This window comes from Siphateles boraxobius, unplaced genomic scaffold, assembly GCF_051911475.1.
Source record: "Siphateles boraxobius isolate OS27281-9 unplaced genomic scaffold, OSU_SipBor_1 49, whole genome shotgun sequence".
In the NCBI taxonomy this organism is placed as follows: domain Eukaryota; kingdom Metazoa; phylum Chordata; class Actinopteri; order Cypriniformes; family Leuciscidae; genus Siphateles; species Siphateles boraxobius.
Window position 1 is genome coordinate 4,440,890 of NW_027509130.1, and position 21,727 is coordinate 4,462,616.

Sequence of the window (21,727 nt, forward strand, 5' to 3'; positions counted from 1 at the left end):
TCATCACACGTGCAATACAACATAAATGGCAATATGTTAATATAATAATTTCTTGATTTTGCACTTTTTCTTAACTAAAAATAAATATTATTATAGACTTGCCCATTTCTGATAATTCCAGGTTGCTATGGTCGCGCAGGTTGTTTACGCTTTTAACTTGTGGTCATGAGAAATAGATGTCGTTCCCTCAACATAACGAAGTCGTGGCCACGAGAAAATATATCGTTCCTTCAACATAGGATCTCGAGGCCATGACTTTACATTGTGTGGCCAGGACATAGCAATGTCGATACCTCAACAAAATGATCTCACGACACAACTAAGTGAACTGAACATGTCCCCTCCCGGTCTCCGTATTAATCCAGTATGATGGTGGACATCACTGAAATCAGAGTCTGAACTGTATCATTAAGAATTTAAATCTAGTTGTTTACACTTATCATATTAATCTGCGCAATCACTTTGTATAGATAGTGGTTTTATTGAGCTTTTATTTTTATTTTGAACTTTTCTAAACCATTTACCTTAGAATCAGGAAAGTCCTTTGAAAATTAGTTAACCATAATTCCCATAGTTTTGGAATATTTAGTAAACTAACCCGATGAACCTGTAAATCTGTCTGGTGGTAGTTTGATGGTTTTATGTTGGTTTTGCCTCTTTTCTCACTGCCCAAACAAAAATATCAACTTAAACCAGCTGAAACTAACCAGTCAAGATGGATTTCAGAAGTTGTTAATTGTGTATAACCACTGGTAAAGCATCTACTATAATACTTATATTTGCAATTCACATATTTGTGATCTGAATAAATCATAGATCTTGTGGATTCAGTCAGAGAATGTGAAAGTGATTTTGTGTCTCATTGTGACTTTACCACAAACTCAGTGCAGAAGTGACTGACGGTTGAGGAGAATGTGTGTGAAGGAGGAGGAGCATTACTGACACTGACAGTCAATGCTGTGACAGAAAACACACTTATTTCAGCAAGGGTGATTGAACTTCATCTCTTCATTTATCTTTCATCACAAGATGTATCTGCACGTGTTCATTGCTCTTCTCTTTATTCTTCTCACTGGAGGTACAGAAAACATATACAGTATATTGAAGATATTCGGGATGTAAATAGGTCAATGAATGTTTAATTTTCATTGTCATTTCAGGATTCTCTCTGGAATGTTATCATTGTCGTGATGAACCAGATGTTACATGTAACGAAACAATGAGATGTCCCTATGAAGAGAGCAGGTGTGCGAATTTAAGACGAGTAGTTTATATGGGTAAGTCAAGAGTGCACATTTTCTTTTGTTGACCTTGAAAATACTTCTAAAATTATTGCAACATCTTATATAAAATAGTTTTAGAAGGTATTGCATGTCATGTCGAACAACGCTTTTACAAAATATTTTCATTAGTTACAAATTTTAGAGGTAAAGTGATAAAAACCTGTCACAATTATATATATATATATATATATATATATATATATATATATATATATGTGTGTGTGTGTGTGTGTGTGTGTGTGTGTGTGTGTGTGTGTGTGTGTGTGTGTGTGTGTGTGTGTGTGTGTGTGTATTTCATCCTAGTCAGCATATAAACTGCACTGAAAAAAATGATGACTTACTTCCATGATGTTGAAGTTACATGAACAAATTATGTTTGTTTAACGTAACCCAGTTATGTGCATCCTGTTGACATAAAAAAGTTAATTCATGGAACCTGTTGACATAAAAAAAGTTAATTGTATTTTATGCAGTTTAAACCCAAGCCGTTACTTCATTCTTTTGTTTCCTGTTTTGTATTTAGGTGGTGTAAAGTACGAAACTATTGAAGAAGATTGTGTTAGAGCAAGTGAATGTAATAGCTGGTCTTTTACTGCAACACCCGTCAGATTTGAATATTCTGTCCAGTGCTGCGACACCGACATGTGCAACGACAGACCTGCCCCAGGTATGCTTCTTTATTTAGCCATGAATTAATGCACATTTAAAGGTATATATGCAGCTCTGGTTCTGATTCTTGTATCTGATTGGTTGAGAAACCTTTCCACACTGTAAAACCCAACAAGTTATGCAAACTCATTTCATTTGAGGAAACCGATTGCCTCAATTCAATTAAGTTTCTAAAAACAATAGTTATGAGTACTCTGAACTTATTAGGGCCCAAGCCTTGAAAAGGCGAAGGCCCTATTGTTTTCCTTAGGATTATTTATTAGGGCCCAAGCCTTGAAAAGGAGAAGGCCCTATTGTTTTTCCTAAGGATTATTAGGGCCCAAGCCTTGAAAAGGCGAAGGCCCTATTGTTTTCCTAAGGATTATTAGGGCCCAAGCCTTGAAAAGGCGAAGGCCCTATTGTTTTCCTAAGGATTATTATTATTAGGGCCCAAGCCCTGAAAGGGCGCAGAGCCCTATTGTTTTCCTTAGGATTATTAGGGCCCAAGCCCTGAAAGGGCGCAGAGCCCTATTGTTTTCTTTAGGATTATTAGGGCCCAAGCCTTGAAAAGGCGAAGGCCCTATTGTTTTCCTAAGGATTCTTCTTCTTCTTCTTCTTCTTTTTAATAGGGCCCAAGCCCTGAAAGGGCGCAGAGCCCTATTGTTTTCCTTAGGATTAATTTTTTTTAGGGCCCAAGCCTTGAAAAGGCGAAGGCCCTATTGTTTTCCTAAGGATTCTTCTTCTTCTTTTTCTTCTTCTTCTTCTTCTTCTTCTTTTTATTAGGGCCCAAGCCTTGAAAAGGCGAAGGCCCTATTGTTTTCCTAAGGATTCTTCTTCTTCTTCTTCTTCTTTTTATTAGGGCCCAAGCCCTGAAAGGGCGCAGAGCCCTATTGTTTTCCTTAGGATTATTAGGGCCCAAGCCTTGAAAAGGCGAAGGCCCTATTGTTTTCCTAAGGATTCTTCTTCTTCTTCTTCTTCTTTTTATTATTAGGGCCCAAGCCCTGAAAGGGCGCAGAGCCCTATTGTTTTCCTTAGGATTATTTTTAGGGCCCAAGCCCTGAAAGGGCGCAGAGCCCTATTGTTTTCCTTAGGATTATTAGGGCCCAAGCCTTGAAAAGGCGAAGGCCCTATTGTTTTCCTAAGGATTCTTCTTCTTCTTCTTCTTCTTTTTATTATTAGGGCCCAAGCCCTGAAAGGGCGCAGAGCCCTATTGTTTTCCTTAGGATTATTTTTAGGGCCCAAGCCCTGAAAGGGCGCAGAGCCCTATTGTTTTCCTTAGGATTATTAGGGCCCAAGCCTTGAAAAGGCGAAGGCCCTATTGTTTTCCTAAGGATTATTATTATTAGGGCCCAAGCCCTGAAAGGGCGCAGAGCCCTATTGTTTTCCTTAGGATTATTTTTTAGGGCCCAAGCCCTGAAAGGGCGCAGAGCCCTATTGTTTTCCTTAGGATTATTATTATTAGGGCCCAAGCCTTGAAAAGGCGAAGGCCCTATTGTTTTCCTTAGGATTATTAGGGCCCAAGCCTTGAAAAGGCGAAGGCCCTATTGTTTTCCTAAGGATTCTTCTTCTTCTTCTTCTTCTTCTTCTTCTTCTTCTTCTTTTTATTAGGGCCCAAGCCTTGAAAAGGCGAAGGCCCTATTGTTTTCCTAAGGATTATTAGGGCCCAAGCCCTGAAAGGGCGAAGAGCCCTATTGTTTTCCTTAGGATTATTAGGGCCCAAGCCCTGAAAGGGCGAAGAGCCCTATTGTTTTCCTTAGGATTATTTTTAGGGCCCAAGCCCTTAAAGGGCGAAGAGCCCTATTGTTTTCCTTAGGATTATTAGGGCCCAAGCCCTGAAAGGGCGAAGAGCCCTATTGTTTTCCTTAGGATTATTTTTTTTAGGGCCCAAGCCCTGAAAGGGCGAAGAGCCCTATTGTTTTCCTTAGGATTATTAGGGCCCAAGCCCTGAAAGGGCGAAGAGCCCTATTGTTTTCCTTAGGATTATTATTAGGGCCCAAGCCCTGAAAGGGCGAAGAGCCCTATTGTTTTCCTTAGGATTATTATTAGGGCCCAAGCCCTGAAAGGGCGAAGAGCCCTATTGTTTTCCTTAGGATTATTTATTTATTTTTTTTCTATTTTTCTTACGACTATTCGGGCACTTTTGGGGCCCATAATGTGCCCGAAAACTCTTGAAACTTTGCACGCGGGTCAGAACCCGCGGCCATCAGGGTCGGGCTGAAGATGATACCCGGGCGTGGCAGGGGGGCTAGACAGCGCCCCCTGGAACGGGGTCCGAAATCTTGGTCCATAAATCAAACACGCTTGCATGTAAGAATATGAAACTCGGTACACATATAGATCTCATCGGTTCATATATACTTCATACTCTTACTTTTTACCCCAGCCCAACAGGAAGTCGGCTATTTAGGGTTGTTTGTAAAACGCATGCAATGGAATTTAAAGTACTTCTCCTAGAGAATTCAAAGAAATGGCACAAAACTCGGTCAGCATGAAGTCAATACATTGAGGATGAAAAATTGCCAGGGGATTTTTGATATCTCGAACGGTTTGGCCGTGGCGAGGAAACGAAATTATGGCGAGAAACGTGAAACAGGAAGTGTGTTATAACTTCAGCATACATGAACTGATCTTGATGAAACTTCAGCAGTGTGTTCGCTGTAAGAGGCCGATCACATGGATGTGACTATTGTGAGTTAAAGTCATAGCGCCACCAACTGGCAGCAGGAAGTGTGTCACTTTCAAAATGCTTTGAAATCACCCTCTTATTTTTACACGATTTGCTTCAAACTTCATCTGTATAATGTAAATACACGCCAGATGTAGACCTGTGAAAGGATTATTTAATATCTAAGATAATGTTGCCATGGCAACGCATCAAACTTTAATATTCTTGTTTGATGCTTTTGAGACTCTTAGCATGCTTGAAATTGCATGAAACTCGATAGACACATCACATTTATTAGCCAGTAGACATGTGCAAAGTTTCAGAAACGGGCGTGGTGCAGGGGCTCAGTAGCGCCACCTTTTGACCTTTTGTTATTTTTATAGTTTTACCTACAATCATAAAACTCGGTACGCATATTGTTCAGATCAAGCCGGACAACTTTCTAATTAACTGTCATTAGCTCAGACCAAGAGGAAGTCAGATATTTTAGTTTGAATGTGGATGTTTCTTAGAATTCTCTCTCCCTCTCTCTCCGTCTCTGTGTGTGAGGGATTTGTCTATTGCTTTTAATGGATTTCAAGGTTTCAGGGGCTTTTGGGGCTCTTAACGTGCTCAAAAACTCTTGAAATTTTGCACACAGGTCAGAACCTAAGGCCATCAGGGCCGGGCTGAAGCTGGTACCCGGGCGTGGCAGGGGGGCTCAACAGCGCCCCCTTGAAAGGGGTCCGACAATTTGGTCCATATATCCAACACGCTTGCATGAATTAATATGAAACTCAGTACACATATAGATCTCATCGGGCCGAACATCTTTCCCCCGGTCAAGTTTTACGCCAGCCCAACAGGAAATCGGCTATTATGGGTTGTTTGGAAAACGCTTGCTGTGGAATTTGAAGTACTACTCCTAGGCAATTCATTCAATCATCGCCAAACTCGGTGTGCATGAAGTCAAGACATTGAGGATGATAAATTGTGGACAGATTTTTGATATCTCGAACGGTTTGGCCGCGGCGAGGAAATGAATTTTCATGACTAAAAAAGGACATATAAAGTGTGTTATAACTTAGTTAGTTTTAGCTACAGTTACAAAACTTGGCGTGTATATTGTTCTCTTCAAGCCGAACAACTTTCTAATTCACAGTTATTAGCTCTGACCAACAGAAAGTCAGATATTGTTGTTTGAATGTGGATTCTGAGAATTTTCTCTCCCTCTCTCTGACAGAGAGAGTGTTCCCTGCCATTCTCTCTCTCTGTGTGTGTGTGTGTGTGTGTGTGTCTATGTAGGGAGGGTGAGAAGGAGGGGGGGGGGGTGGTCTCTTCGGGTGAAATTACATATGTGACTGAGGATGTTGTGTTTTATTGCGAGTGTACACAAATATAAGTAAACAGTTTGCAGTCTGAATGATGTCCTGTATGAAAAAAATGACGGAGTATGTTTCCACTGTTCACACACACACACAGTTCGATCGCGCCCACGCCTCTCCCTCTCACACACGCGCGCACACACACACACAGTTCGATCGCGCCCGCGCCTCTCTCTCTCACACACACAGTTTGATGGCGCGCGCCTCTCTCTTAAGCTGGAGTGTGTGTGTGCGCGGGAGGGAGGCGCGCTGGCGCGATCGAACTGTGTGTGTGTGTGTGTGTGTGAGAGAGAGAGAGAGAGAGAGAGAGAGAGGCGGGGGTGTGATCGAACTGTGTGTGAGAGAGAGAGAGAGAGAGAGAGAGAGAGAGAGAGGCGCTGAAATCATTTTATACGGAAATCAATTATTTATAATTCAGATGAGAATAAAGTTAGTGTTAATTAAAATTAAGGAACATTTAGTTTTTCTGTTCTGAATATCATTAAAAAAGAAAAGGCAGAGACAACATAATGATAAATAATCTTAAGATATTATATCGTATGCTATGTGTTGTGAATACACCCATGTTAAACATTAAAATTTACTTCCATTGCATATCATAGAACTCATAAGCGTAAAATATAATTACATTAATAAACCTGTACATAGACCTCCAGATAAATACTGGGCTTCTATATTTACACATTTAAGTGCTGCAAAACATATTGAGCTATGACATCCTATGACATAAAAAATTATTCTATATTTAAATTATCTCATATATGTAGCTATTGTGGTTCACGATCATAGGCCCTGTCCCAAATGGCACACTTCATATGAATTTTCGGTCTTGTGTAGTTATTTCATGTGTCCGTTAAATCCATGAGACTGTAGGGTGTCTCATTTTTCATTTTAGGTTTTAGAAGGTTTTTCACGCATACTTTGTGGTTGATATATGCCCTCGATGCGCACTTTTGCAGAGCCCACACTGATGCAAGCTCTACGGCACACAACAGTCAAAGCAGGGTTATGTTTTTGCATGTCGTGCACAATAACCCTAAAGGCACCGGGGTGGCGGCTTGTTTATATATATATATATATAAATATAGCTGCGAGCAGCGATGAAGGGCCAAAGCCGGTGGCACCACCATCCCGGTGCCTTTAGGTAACTAAAGGAACCGGGGTAGCGGTGCCACCGGCTTGGGCCCGTAATCGCTGCTCGCAGCTATATTAGTAGTTAATAGCCTATACCATGTGTCAAAATGATTTATGACCCTATGATTGACAGGTGGGCGTGGCTTTCCTTTGATCTTCCCCCGCCCCTTCCGGTTCCTCCCCTTCCTGTCCCGCCCCTTATCCCGTCCCTTCCGGTTCCTCCCCTTCCTGTTTCCTTTGACCTAGTTCCGCCCCTTCCTGTTACCTTTGACCTAGTTCCGCCCCTTCCGGTTACAGCTTCTGTCAAAATGATGGATGGTTACCTTTGACCTAGTTCCGCCCCTTCCGGTTACAGCTTCTGTCAAAATGATGGATGTGTGACAGTTAGTTTGGTCGTTTGATCAAGAAAAGGGAGGTATTGGCCTTTGATGTTAACATAAGCTTTGATGTTACAGTTACAAAGTGATGTGACAGTTAGTTTGAGATGTGATTGTTTGAAGTTGGTGTTTTGGTCACCGCATCCCTGAGCTTTATCAAGGGGAGCTGTGAAAGTGATAAGAAAAAAAAATTACAACTATTCACTGGACCAAGCATTTCAGTTGATAAAATGGTGAAAGTTTATCTGTTATGTAAAAAAGAATATAAAATAAAATCTCACACAAAAAGTTGAAATAAATGTACAACTATTCACTGAACCAAGCATTTCAGTTTAAATAAAATGGTGAAAGTTTATCTGTTCTTTAAAAGAATATAAAATAAAATCTCACACAAAAAGTTTGAATAAAATGGAGCCACAAAAAATTGCAAACAGTTAAAAATGTATTAGATAGTTGAAGAAACAAAGCGAGCGAGCGTCTATGTGTGTGTGTGTGTGTGTGTGTGTGTGTGTCAAAGGAGGAATTTCCCCTCCCTCCGCATTGCTGAGGACCTTGGAAGTTTATCTCTAACAGAAGTTGAAAAAGCATTATGTTCATTTAAATGAAATGATTATAAAATTTACATTTAGTCATTCACAAATATTTGACACTGACTCAAGTTGAAAAACCATGCTGTTCAATTAAAAGTATATAAATTAAACAAAAATAAAATCATCTTACTGTTTCACCATGGTTGAAAAAAACCCACAAGTGTTTCCCCTGAAGTCTTTTCTCTCTGTCACACCAGCGTGTGGCTGGCCTGGTATCTGTTTTTGTGACACGTTCCTGAGCACATTGAAAAGCATTGTGTTCCTTTAAAAGTGTATAAATTAAAATATATCATATATAAAATAAATAGTTTACTAATTGTTGTTCATTTAAAATCTTACTAAATTACTGAAGTCGAAGATCATGCCGTTCATTAAAAAATCTTACTAAATTACTGAAGTTGAAAAGCATTCTGTTCATTTAAAATAAATATTTTACAAATTTACTGTACACTCTCAGAAATAGGGGTACAGTAGGAGTCCATTTCTGTCCCCCAAGGTACATTTATGTACCTTTTTGAGGGTCAAAAAGGTACATATATGTCCCCAAGCATTAAAAGGTACATATATATACCGTTTCTTTTAAAGGTTAAGGTACAATATCAAAAGACAGCCTCTGCTAAGTAAATTTTTTTTTTGAAAAAAAAAATCGTTTTTTTTTAAGGTTTTAAGGATACCTTAATCATTTAAGGTAGATTTTAACTTATCACTATATTTGAGTAGCCTTGAAATAAATGAAATAAAAGTTTTGTAAGTCAATTTACTGATATTAAATCATTATAACACAGCAAAAACATTTAACAGTGTTAAATGAACTCTCCTGGGAGTTTATATGACTCCAGACTCAAGAGTGTTAAAGTGTTAAAATATGAATGTTAAATTAACAATCAAGATTGTTAAAGTTAATGAGCTAATTAAGTGATTCATTGAGTGATGATTGACCATTATTGAAGACACCTGATGTTAACAAGCAGAATCACTGAAGTAGAAAATACAAATAAACAAGACACCGTTATGGTGATCAGTGTTTGCTTTAGTGGGCTCTTGACCCTTTAACTGTTAACATTAGTTTTTGTTTCTCTGTTGTATATGAGATATAACTGCCAGATGAACAAAGAGAAAAGTTGACCAGGTGGTGTTGGTTATGTTTTGACATAACCATAATTTGACCTGAATCACTGAACTCACTTAAAGTCTAATCTCTGACTTAAATGTATATTGTTGATTACAGCGTCACTGTGATTCTACACAATAAGATCCAGAATTTTCTAATCGTAAGGATTTCTTAAAAGTTTTTCTGATAAAACAAATCTTTCTTTTAGGCACACACAGACATCACGAATCAGTGTATGATTCTCAACAATGGTGACAAAAAGTATATTCAATTAGGGAAAGGAAATTAGTAAAACAATTCGGATCATAATTTATTCATACCGCAATGCATGATGGGAGCCATGAATGAGTTTTGATTGGTAGCACCCAGAATGCACTGCAACATGCTTTATTATTGTCACCATTGTTGAGATTCACAGGCTGATTATTGATGTCAGTGTGTCTACATAAAATAATTTTTTTTAAAGTTTTTTGATCAGAACAACTTTTAAGAAATATTTTGGATCATATTGAAAATGCTGGACATCATTTACTGTAGAATCACAGGCTGCTGTAATCAACAATATACATTTAAGTCTGAGATTAGATTCTAAATGAGTTCAGTGATTCAGGCAAATTATGATGTCAAAATATAACCAACACCACCTGATCACCTTTTTCTTTGTTCATCTGGCAGTTATAGCTCAGATACAACAACCAAACAAAATCTAAAATTAATGATTTAAGGGTCAAGAGCCCAACTAAAGGAAACACTGATCACCATAACGGTGTCTTAAAAAATGATATTTTCTCCTTCAGTGATTCTGCTTGTTAACATCAGGTGTCTTCAATAATGGTCAATCATCACTCAATGAATCACGTAATTAGATCATTAACTTTAACACTCTTGAGTGTTAATTGAACACTCATATTTTATCACTTTAACACTCTTGAGTCTGGAGTCATATAAACTCCCAGGAGAGTTCAATTAACACTGGAGTTTTTGCTGTTGGACCTCAAGGTACATATATGTACCTTTTTGAGGGTCAAAAAGCATTAAAAGGTACATATATGTACCGTTTCTTTTAAAGGTTAAGGTACAATATTGTACCCTTGAGGGTACAGCCCCAGTGACAAGCCATTGTACCCCTAAAGGTACAATTATGTACTTTATTTTCTGAGACTGTATGTAGGGCCAGCCCTGATTGGCTGCTTGAATCTCAATTTAAAAGAACGTCCAGTTTGCGGTCTTTACTTCTTTTGGCCATCGGTGGAGAAGAAGTCATAGCACGGTTACTCATGGTTCTTACAGGGCTTTCAATCGAGGAGGTCCTTCAGAAAATATCAGAAGCAGGCATAGAAGTAACCAATGTCGAGATGAAAGGAGATGAAATGGACTTTCAGGCAAATGACTCTTACTCAGATGATAATTGTTTATATGTCACAGTTAGACATTGAGTTTAAAATGAAATGTTGGAAAATGTGAAAATGAAATGTTGGAAAATGTGAAAATGAAAAGGATTTAATAAATTCTGATTTTATTTCAGTGTGTGTGTGATATATATATAAATCTCATTATAGTCAACGATTGTACCGTCAAAGCCAATTTTGTACCCTTTTTGAAGGGCCCATTTTTGTAATGTTAAATAAAGGTACAAAATTGTCACCACAAGTACAAGACTGGTCTCTTAAGGTACAAATCACAAGAATACAAATATGTACCCTATGCCAAGGGTACAATATTGTACCCTTGAGGGTACAGCCCCAGTGACAAGCCATTGTACCCCTAAAGGTACAATTATGTACTTGATTTTCTGAGAGTGTGGTGAAAATGTAAGATGATTTTATTTTAATCTAAATCTAACATAACTGGTACAGTAAATTTGTAAAATATTTATTTTAAATGAACAGAATGCTTTTCAACTTCAGTAATTTAGTAAGATTTTTTAATGAACGGCATGATCTTCAACTTCAGTAATTTAGTAAGATTTTAAATGAACAACAATTAGTAAACTATTTATTTTATATATGATATATTTTAATTTATACACTTTTAAAGGAACACAATGCTTTTCAATGTGCTCAGGAACGTGTCACAAAAACAGATACCAGGCCAGCCACACGCTGGTGTGACAGAGAGAAAAGACTTCAGGGGAAACACTTGTGGGTTTTTTTCAACCATGGTGAAACAGTAAGATGATTTTATTTTTGTTTAATTTATATACTTTTAATTGAACAGCATGGTTTTTCAACTTGAGTCAGTGTCAAATATTTGTGAATGACTAAATGTAAATTTTATAATCATTTCATTTAAATGAACATAATGCTTTTTCAACTTCTGTTAGAGATAAACTTCCAAGGTCCTCAGCAATGCGGAGGGAGGGGAAATTCCTCCTTTGACACACACACACACACACACACACACATAGACGCTCGCTCGCTTTGTTTCTTCAACTCTCTAATACATTTTTAACTGTTTGCAATTTTTTGTGGCTCCATTTTATTCAAACTTTTTGTGAGAGATTTTATTTTATATTCTTTTAAAGAACAGATAAACTTTCACCATTTTATTTAAACTGAAATGCTTGGTTCAGTGAATAGTTGTACATTTATTTCAACTTTTTGTGTGAGATTTTATTTTATATTCTTTTTTACATAACAGATAAACTTTCACCATTTTATCAACTGAAATGCTTGGTCCAGTGAATAGTTGTAATTTTTTTTTCTTATCACTTTCACAGCTCCCCTTGATAAAGCTCAGGGATGCGGTGACCAAAACACCAACTTCAAACAATCACATCTCAAACTAACTGTCACATCACTTTGTAACTGTAACATCAAAGCTTATGTTAACATCAAAGGCCAATACCTCCCTTTTCTTGATCAAACGACCAAACTAACTGTCACACATCCATCATTTTGACAGAAGCTGTAACCGGAAGGGGCGGAACTAGGTCAAAGGTAACCATCCATCATTTTGACAGAAGCTGTAACCGGAAGGGGCGGAAACTAGGTCAAAGGTAACAGGAAGGGGAGGAACCGGAAGGGACGGGATAAGGGGCGGGGACAGGAAGGGGCGGGGGAAGATCAAAGGAAAGCCACGCCCACCTGTCAATCATAGGGTCATAAATCATTTTGACACATGGTATAGGCTATTATCTACTTATATTTAGGGCCCAAGCCCTGAAAGGGCGAAGAGCCCTATTGTTTTCCTTAGGATTATTAGGGCCCAAGCCCTGTAAGGGCGCAGAGCCCTATTGTTTTCCTTAGGATTATTATTAGGGCCCAAGCCCTGAAAGGGCGAAGAGCCCTATTGTTTTCCTTAGGATTATTAGGGCCCAAGCCCTGAAAGGGCGAAGAGCCCTATTGTTTTCCTTAGGATTATTATTATTTTTTTCTTTTATTTTTCTTACGACTATTCGAGCACTTTTGGGGCCCTTAACGTGCCCGAAAACTCTTGAAACTTTGCACGCGGGTCAGAACCCGCGGCCATCAGGGTCGGGCTGAAGATGGTACCCGGGCGTGGCAGGAGGGCTAGACAGCGCCCCCTGGAACGGGGTCCGAAAACTTGGTCCATAAATCAAACACGCTTGCATGTAAGAATATGAAACTCGGTACACATATAGATCTCATCGGTTCATATATACTTCATACTCTTACTTTTTACCCCAGCCCAACAGGAAGTCGGCTATTTAGGGTTGTTTGTAAAACGCATGCAATGGAATTTAAAGTACTTCTCCTAGAGAATTCAAAGAAATGGCACAAAACTCGGTCAGCATGAAGTCAATACATTGAGGATGAAAAATTGCCAGGGGATTTTTGATACCTCGAACGGTTTGGCCGTGGCGAGGAAACGAAATTATGGCGAGAAACGTGAAACAGGAAGTGTGTTATAACTTCAGCATACATGAACTGATCTTGATGAAACTTCAGCAGTGTGTTCGCTGTAAGAGGCCGATCACATGGATGTGACTATTGTGAGTTAAAGTCATAGCGCCACCAACTGGCAGCAGGAAGTGTGTCACTTTCAAAATGCTTTGAAATCACCCTCTTATTTTTACCCGATTTGCTTCAAACTTCATCTGTATAATGTAAATACACGGCAGATGTACACCTGTGAAAGGATTATTTAATATCTAAGATAATGTTGCCATGGCAACGCATCAAACTTTAATATTCTTGTTTGATGCTTTTGAGACTCTTAGCATGCTTGAAATTGCATGAAACTCGATAGACACATCACATTTATTAGCCAGTAGACATGTGCAAAGTTTCAGAAACGGGCGTGGTGCAGGGGCTCAGTAGCGCCACCTTTTGACCTTTTGTTATTTTTATAGTTTTACCTACAATCATAAAACTCGGTACGCATATTGTTCAGATCAAGCCGGACAACTTTCTAATTAACTGTCATTAGCTCAGACCAAGAGGAAGTCAGATATTTTAGTTTGAATGTGGATGTTTCTTAGAATTCTCTCTCCCTCTCTCTCCGTCTCTGTGTGTGAGGGATTTGTCTATTGCTTTTAATGGATTTCAAGGTTTCAGGGGCTTTTGGGGCTCTTAACGTGCTCAAAAACTCTTGAAATTTTGCACACAGGTCAGAACCTAAGGCCATCAGGGCCGGGCTGAAGCTGGTACCCGGGCGTGGCAGGGGGGCTCAACAGCGCCCCCTTGAAAGGGGTCCGACAATTTGGTCCATATATCCAACACGCTTGCATGAATTAATATGAAACTCAGTACACATATAGATCTCATCGGGCCGAACATCTTTCCCCCGGTCAAGTTTTACGCCAGCCCAACAGGAAATCGGCTATTATGGGTTGTTTGGAAAACGCTTGCTGTGGAATTTGAAGTACTACTCCTAGGCAATTCATTCAATCATCGCCAAACTCGGTGTGCATGAAGTCAAGACATTGAGGATGATAAATTGCGGACAGATTTTTGATATCTCGAACGGTTTGGCTGCGGCGAGGAAATGAATTTTCATGACTAAAAAAGGACATATAAAGTGTGTTATAACTTAGTTAGTTTTAGCTACAGTTACAAAACTTGCCGTGTATATTGTTCTCTTCAAGCCGAACAACTTTCTAATTCACAGTTATTAGCTCTGACCAACAGAAAGTCAGATATTGTGGTTTGAATGTGGATTCTGAGAATTTTCTCTCCCTCTCTCTGACAGAGAGAGTGTTCCCTGCCATTCTCTGTGTGTGTGTGTGTGTGTGTGTCTGTGTAGTGAGGGTGAGAAGGAGGGGGGGGGTGGTCTCTTCGGGTGAAATTATGTGCCTGAGGATGTTGTGTTTTATTGCGAGTGTACACAAATATAAGTAAACAGTTTGCAGTCTGAATGATGTCCTGTATGAAAAAAATGACGGAGTATGTTTCCACTGTTCACACACACACACAGTTCGATCGCGCCCGCGCCTCTCTCTCTCACACACGCGCGCACACACACACACAGTTCGATCGCGCCCGCGCCTCTCTCTCTCACACACACAGTTTGATGGCGCGCGCCTCTCTCTTAAGCTGGAGTGTGTGTGTGCGCGGGAGGGAGGCGCGCTGGCGCGATCGAACTGTGAGTGTGTGTGTGTGAGAGAGAGAGAGAGAGAGAGAGAGAGAGAGAGAGAGAGAGAGAGAGAGAGAGGCGGGGGTGCGATCGAACTGTGTGTGAGAGAGAGAGAGAGAGAGAGAGAGAGAGGCGCAGAAATCATTTTATACGGAAATCAATTATTTATAATTCAGATGAGAATAAAGTTAGTGTTAATTAAAATTAAGGAACATTTAGTTTTTCTGTTCTGAATATCATTAAAACAGAAAAGGAAGAGACAACATAATGATAAATAATCTTAAGATATTATATTGTATGCTATGTGTTGTGAATACACCCATGTTAAACATTAAAATTTACTTCCATTGCATATCATAGAACACATAAGTGTAAAATATAATTACATTAATAAACCTGTACAAAGACCTCCAGATAAATACTGGGCTTCTATATTTACACATTTAAGTGCTGCAAAACATATTGAGCTATGACATCCTACGACATTAAAAATTATTCTATATTTAAATTATCTCATATATGTGGCTATTGTGGTTCACGATCATAGGCCCTGTCCCAAATGGAACACTTCATATGAATTTTCGGTCTTGTGTAGTCATTTCATGTGTCCGTTAAATCCATGAGACTGTAGGGTGTCTCATTTTTCATTTTAGGTTTTAGAAGGTTTTTCACGCATACTTTGTGGTTGATATATGCCCTCGATGCGCACTTTTGCAGAGCCCACACTGATGCAAGATCTACGGCACACAACAGTCAAAGCAGGGTTATGATTTTGCATGTCGTGCACAATAACCCTAAAGGCACCGGGGTGGCGGCTTGTTTATATATATATATATATATATATATATATATATATATATATATATATATATATATATATATATATATAGCTGCGAGCAGCGATGAAGGGCCAAAGCCGGTGCCACCGGCTTGGGCCCGTAATCGCTGCTCGCAGCTATATATATATATATATATATTTTTCTTACGACTATTCGGGCACTTTTGGGGCCCTTAACGTGCCCGAAAACTCTTGAAACTTTGCACGCGGGTCAGAACCCGCGGCCATCAGAGTCGGGCTGAAGATGGTACCTGGGCGTGGCAGGGGGGCTAGACAGCGCCCCCTGGAACGGGGTCCGAAAACTTGGTCCATAAATCAAACACGCTTGCATGTAAGAATATGAAACTCGGTACACATATAGATCTCATCGGTTCATATATACTTCATACTCTTACTTTTTACCCCAGCCCAACAGGAAGTCGGCTATTTAGGGTTGTTTGTAAAACGCATGCAATGGAATTTAAAGTACTTCTCCTAGAGAATTCAAAGAAATGGCACAAAACCCGGTCAGCATGAAGTCAATACATTGAGGATGAAAAATTGCCAGCAGATTTTTGATATCTCGAACGGTTTGGCCGTGGCGATGAAACGAAATTATGGCGAGTAAAGTGAGACAGGAAGTGTGTTATAACTTCTGCATACATTAATTGATCTTGATGAACCTTCAGCAGTGTGTTCATTGTAAGAGGCCGATCACATGGATGTGACTATTGTGAGTCAAAGTTATAGCGCCACCAACTGGCAGCAGGAAGTGTGTCACTTTCAAAATGCTTTGAAATCACCCTCTTATTTTTACCCGATTTGCTTCAAAAGTTATGTGTATAATGTAAACACACGCCAGATGTAGACTTGTGAAAGGATTATTGATATCTTAAATACTGTTGCCATGGCAACGCATCAAACTTTAATATTCTTTTTGGATGGTTTTGAGACTCTTAACATTCTTCAAATTGCGTGAAACTCGACAGACACATCTCATTTATTACCTAGTAGACTTGTGCAAAGTTTCAGAAACGGGCGTGGTACAGGGGCTCAGTAGCGCCCCCTTTTGACAAAAGTGGGGGGGTTAGTTTTATCTACAGTAACAAAACTCGGTATGTATATTGTACTCTTCAAGCCGGACAACTTTCTAATTTAAAGTCATTAGCTCAGACCAACAGGAAGTCAGATATTTTGGTTTGAATGTGGATGTTTTGGAGAATTTTCTCTTCCTCTCTCTCTGACCCTACGTCTCTCCGTGTGTTTGAGGGGAGGGGGATTTGTCTGCTGAGTGAGAATGCTTTTATTTTTGTTTTTCAAGGTTTTGGGGCCCTTAACGTGCTTGAAAACTCTTGAAACTTTGCACACAGGTCAGAACCCGCGGCCATCAGGGCCGGGCTGAAGCTGGTACCCGGGCGTGGCAGGGGGGCTCGACAGCGCCCCCTGGAATGCGATTCAAACACTTGTCCATATATCAAACGTGCTTGCATGTAATAATATGAAACTCGGTACATATTTAGAGCTCATCGGGCCGAACAACTTTCGTGCTCTAAGTTTAACGACAGCTCAACAGGAAGTCAGCTATTATGGGTTGTTTGGAAAATGCATGCTTTTATTTTTTATATACTTCTCCTAGAAAATTAATCCAAACACCACGAAACTCGGTCAGCATGAAGTCAAGACATTGAGGATGATAAATTGCCAGCGGATTTTTGATATCTCGAACGGTTTGGCCGTGGCGAGGAAATGCATTTATGACTAAAAAAGGACACATAAAGTGTGTTATAACTTAGTTAGTTTTACCTACAGTTACAAAACTTGGCGTGTAAATTGTTCTCTTCAAGCCGAACAACTTTCTAATTTACAGTTATTAGCTCTGACCAACAGAAAGTCAGATATTGTGGTTTGAATGTGGATTCTGAGAATTTTCTCTCCCTCTCTCTGACAGAGAGAGTGTTCCCTGCCATTCTCTGTGTGTGTGTGTGTGTGTGTGTGTCTGTGTAGGGAGGGTGAGAAGGGGGGGGGGGGGTGGTCTCTTCGGGTGATATTACATATGTGACTGAGGATGTTGTGTTTTATTGCGAGTGTACACAAATATAAGTAAACAGTTTGCAGTCTGAATGATGTCCTGTATGAAAAAAATGACGGAGTATGTTTCCACTGTTCACACACACACACACAGTTGGATCGCGCCCGCGCCTCTCTCTCTCACACACGCGCGCACACACACACACACACAGTTCGATCGCGCCCGCGCCTCTCTCTCACACACACACACACAGTTTGATGGCGCGCGCCTCTCTCTTAAGCTGGAGTGTGTGTGTGTGCGCGCGAGAGAGGCGCGCTGGCGCGATCGAACTGTGTGTGTGTGTGAGAGAGAGAGAGAGAGAGAGAGAGAGAGAGAGAGAGAGGCGCGGGTGCGATCGAACTGTGTGTGTGAGAGAGAGAGAGAGAGAGAGAGAGAGAGAGAGAGAGAGAGAGGCGCTGAAATCATTTTATACGGAAATCAATTATTTATAATTCAGATGAGAATAGAGTTAGTGTTAATTAAAATTAAGGAACATTTAGTTTTTCTGTTCTGAATATCATTAAAAAAGAAAAGGCAGATACAACATAATGATAAATAATCTTAAGATATTATATCGTATGCTTTGTGTTGTGAATACACCCATGTTAAACATTAAAATTTACTTCCATTGCATATCGTAGAACTCATAAGCGTAAAATATAATTACATTAATAAACCTGTACAAAGACCTCCAGATAAATACTGGGCTTCTATATTTACACATTTAAGTGCTGCAAAACATATTGAGCTATGACATCCTACGACATTAAAAATTATTCTATATTTAAATTATCTCATATATGTAGCTATTGTGGTTCACGATCATAGGCCCTGTCCCAAATGGCACACTTCATATGAATTTTCGGTCTTGTGTAGTTATTTCATGTGTCCGTTAAATCCATGAGACTGTAGGGTGTCTCATTTTTCATTTTAGGTTTTAGAAGGTTTTTCACGCATACTTTGTGGTTGATATATGCCCTCGATGCGCACTTTTGCAGAGCCCACACTGATGCAAGCTCTACAGCACACAACAGTCAAAGCAGGGTTATGTTTTTGCACGTCGTGCACAATAACCCTAAAGGCACCGGGGTGGCGGCTTGTTTATATATATATATATATATATATATATATATATATATATATATATATATATAAATATAGCTGCGAGCAGCGATGAAGGGCCAAAGCCGGTGGCACCACCATCCCGGTGCCTTTAGGTAACTAAAGGCACCGGGGTTGCGGTGCCACCGGCTTGGGCCCGTAATCGCTGCTCGCAGCTATATTTATATATATATATATATATATTTTTTTTTTTTCTTTTATTTTTCTTACGACTATTCGGGCACTTTTGGGGCCCTTAACGTGCCCGAAAACTCTTGAAACTTTGCACGCGGGTCTGAACCCGCGGCCATCAGGGTCGGGCTGAAGATGGTACCCGGGCGTGGCAGGGGGGCTAGACAGCGCCCCCTGGAACGGGGTCCGAAAACTTGGTCCATAAATCAAACACGCTTGCATGTAAGAATATGAAACTCGGTACACATATAGATCTCATCGGTTCATATATACTTCATACTCTTACTTTTTACCCCAGCCCAACAGGAAGTCGGCTATTTAGGGTTGTCTGTAAAACGCATGCAATGGAATTTAAAGTACTTCTCCTAGAGAATTCAAAGAAATGGCACAAAACTCGGTCAGCATGAAGTCAATACATTGAGGATGAAAAATTGCCAGGGGATTTTTGATATCTCGAACGGTTTGGCCGTGGCGAGGAAACGAAATTATGGCGAGAAACGTGAAACAGGAAGTGTGTTATAACTTCAGCATACATTAACTGATCTTGATGAAACTTCAGTTGTAAGAGGCCGATCACATGGATGTGACTATTGTGAGTCAAAGTCATAGCGCCACCAACTGGCAGCAGGAAGTGTGTCACTTTCAAAATGCTTTGAAGTCACCCTCTTATTTTTACCCGATTTGCTTCAAAAGTTATGTGTATAATGTAAACACACGCCAGATGTAGACTTGTGAAAGGATTATTGATATCTTAAATACTGTTGCCATGGCAACGCATCAAACTTTAATATTCTTTTTGGATGGTTTTGAGACTCTTAACATTCTTCAAATTGCGTGAAACTCGACAGACACATCTCATTTATTACCTAGTAGACTTGTGCAAAGTTTCAGAAACGGGCATGGTACAGGGGCTCAGTAGCGCCCCCTTTTGACAAAAGTGGGGGGGGTTAGTTTTATCTACAGTAACAAAACTCGGTATGTATATTGTACTCTTCAAGCCGGACAACTTTCTAATTTAAAGTCATTAGCTCAGACCAACAGGAAGTCAGATATTTTGGTTTGAATGTGGATGTTTTGGAGAATTTTCTCTTCCTCTCTCTCTGACCCTACGTCTCTCCGTGTGTTTGAGGGGAGGGGGATTTGTCTGCTGAGTGAGAATGCTTTTATTTTTGTTTTTCAAGGTTTTGGGGCCCTTAACGTGCTTGAAAACTCTTGAAACTTTGCACACAGGTCAGAACCCACGGCCATCAGGGCCGGGCTGAAGCTGGTACCCAGGCGTGGCAGGGGGGCTCGACAGCGCCCCCTGGAATGCGATTCAAACACTTGTCCATATATCAAACATGCTTGCATGTAATAATATGAAACTCGGTACATATTTAGATCTCATCGGGCCGAACAACTTTCGTGCTCTAAGTTTAACGACAGCACAACAGGAAGTCAGCTATTATGGGTTGTTTGGAAAATGCATGCTTTTATTTTTTATATACTTCTCCTAGAAAATTAATCCAAACACCACGAAACTCGGTCAGCATGAAGTCAAGACATTGAGGATGATAAATTGCCAACGGATTTTTGATATCTCGAACGGTTTGGCCGTGGCGAGGAAATGAATTTATGACTAAAAAAGGACACATAAAGTGTGTTATAACTTAGTTAGTTTTACCTACAGTTACAAAACTTGGCGTGTATATTGTTCTCTTCAAGCCGAACAACTTTCTAATTTACAGTTATTAGCTCTGACCAACAGAAAGTCAGATATTGTGGTTTGAATGTGGATTCTGAGAATTTTCTCTCCCTCTCTCTGACAGAGAGAGTGTTCCCTGCCATTCTCTGTGTGTGTGTGTGTGTCTGTGTAGGGAGGGTGAGAAGGAGGGGGGGGGGGTCTCTTCGGGTGATATTACATATGTGACTGAGGATGTTGTGTTTTATTGCGAGTGTACACAAATATAAGTAAACAGTTTGCAGTCTGAATGATGTCCTGTATGAAAAAAATGACGGAGTATGTTTCCACTGTTCACACACACACACAGTTCGATCGCGCCCGCGCCTCTCTCTCTCACACACGCGCGCACACACACACACACACACACACACACACACACACACACACACACACACACACACACACACACACACACACAGTTCGATCGCGCCCGCGCCTCTCTCTCTCACACACACACACACACACACAGTTTGATGGCGCGCGCCTCTCTCTTAAGCTGGAGTGTGTGTGTGCGCGAGAGAGAGGCGCGCTGGCGCGATGGAACTGTGTGTGTGTGTGTGAGAGAGAGAGAGAGAGAGAGAGAGAGAGAGAGAGAGGCGCGGGTGCGATCGAACTGTGTGTGTGAGAGAGAGAGAGAGAGAGAGAGAGAGAGGCGCAGAAATCATTTTATACGGAAATCAATTATTTATAATTCAGATGAGAATAAAGTTAGTGTTAATTAAAATTAAGGAACATTTAGTTTTTCTGTTCTGAATATCATTAAAACAGAAAAGGCAGAGACAACATAATGATAAATAATCTTAAGATATTATATTGTATGCTATGTGTTGTGAATACACCCATGTTAAACATTAAAATTTACTTCCATTGCATATCATAGAACACATAAGTGTAAAATATAATTACATTAATAAACCTGTACATAGACCTCCAGATAAATACTGGGCTTCTATATTTACACATTTAAGTGCTGCAAAACATATTGAGCTATGACATCCTACGACATAAAAAATTATTCTATATTTAAATTATCTCATATATGTGGCTATTGTGGTTCACGATCATAGGCCCTGTCCCAAATGGCACACTTCATATGAATTTTCGGTCTTGTGTAGT

General features: G+C 39.9%; 1 protein-coding gene across 1 annotated transcript in view; it reads left to right on the top strand.

Moving 5' to 3' along the window:
- Positions 1-940: 940 nt before the first annotated feature.
- LOC143710920 (phospholipase A2 inhibitor gamma subunit B) overlaps positions 941-21,727 on the top strand; it is a 51,943-nt gene continuing 31,156 nt past the window's right edge. Inside the window, exons 1-3 of the mRNA XM_077202163.1 lie at positions 941-1,078; positions 1,161-1,277; positions 1,807-1,950. Of these exons, the coding sequence (XP_077058278.1) occupies positions 1,030-1,078; positions 1,161-1,277; positions 1,807-1,950 (310 nt within the window). The 5' untranslated portion in view covers positions 941-1,029. The remainder of the gene's footprint in view (positions 1,079-1,160; positions 1,278-1,806; positions 1,951-21,727) is intronic.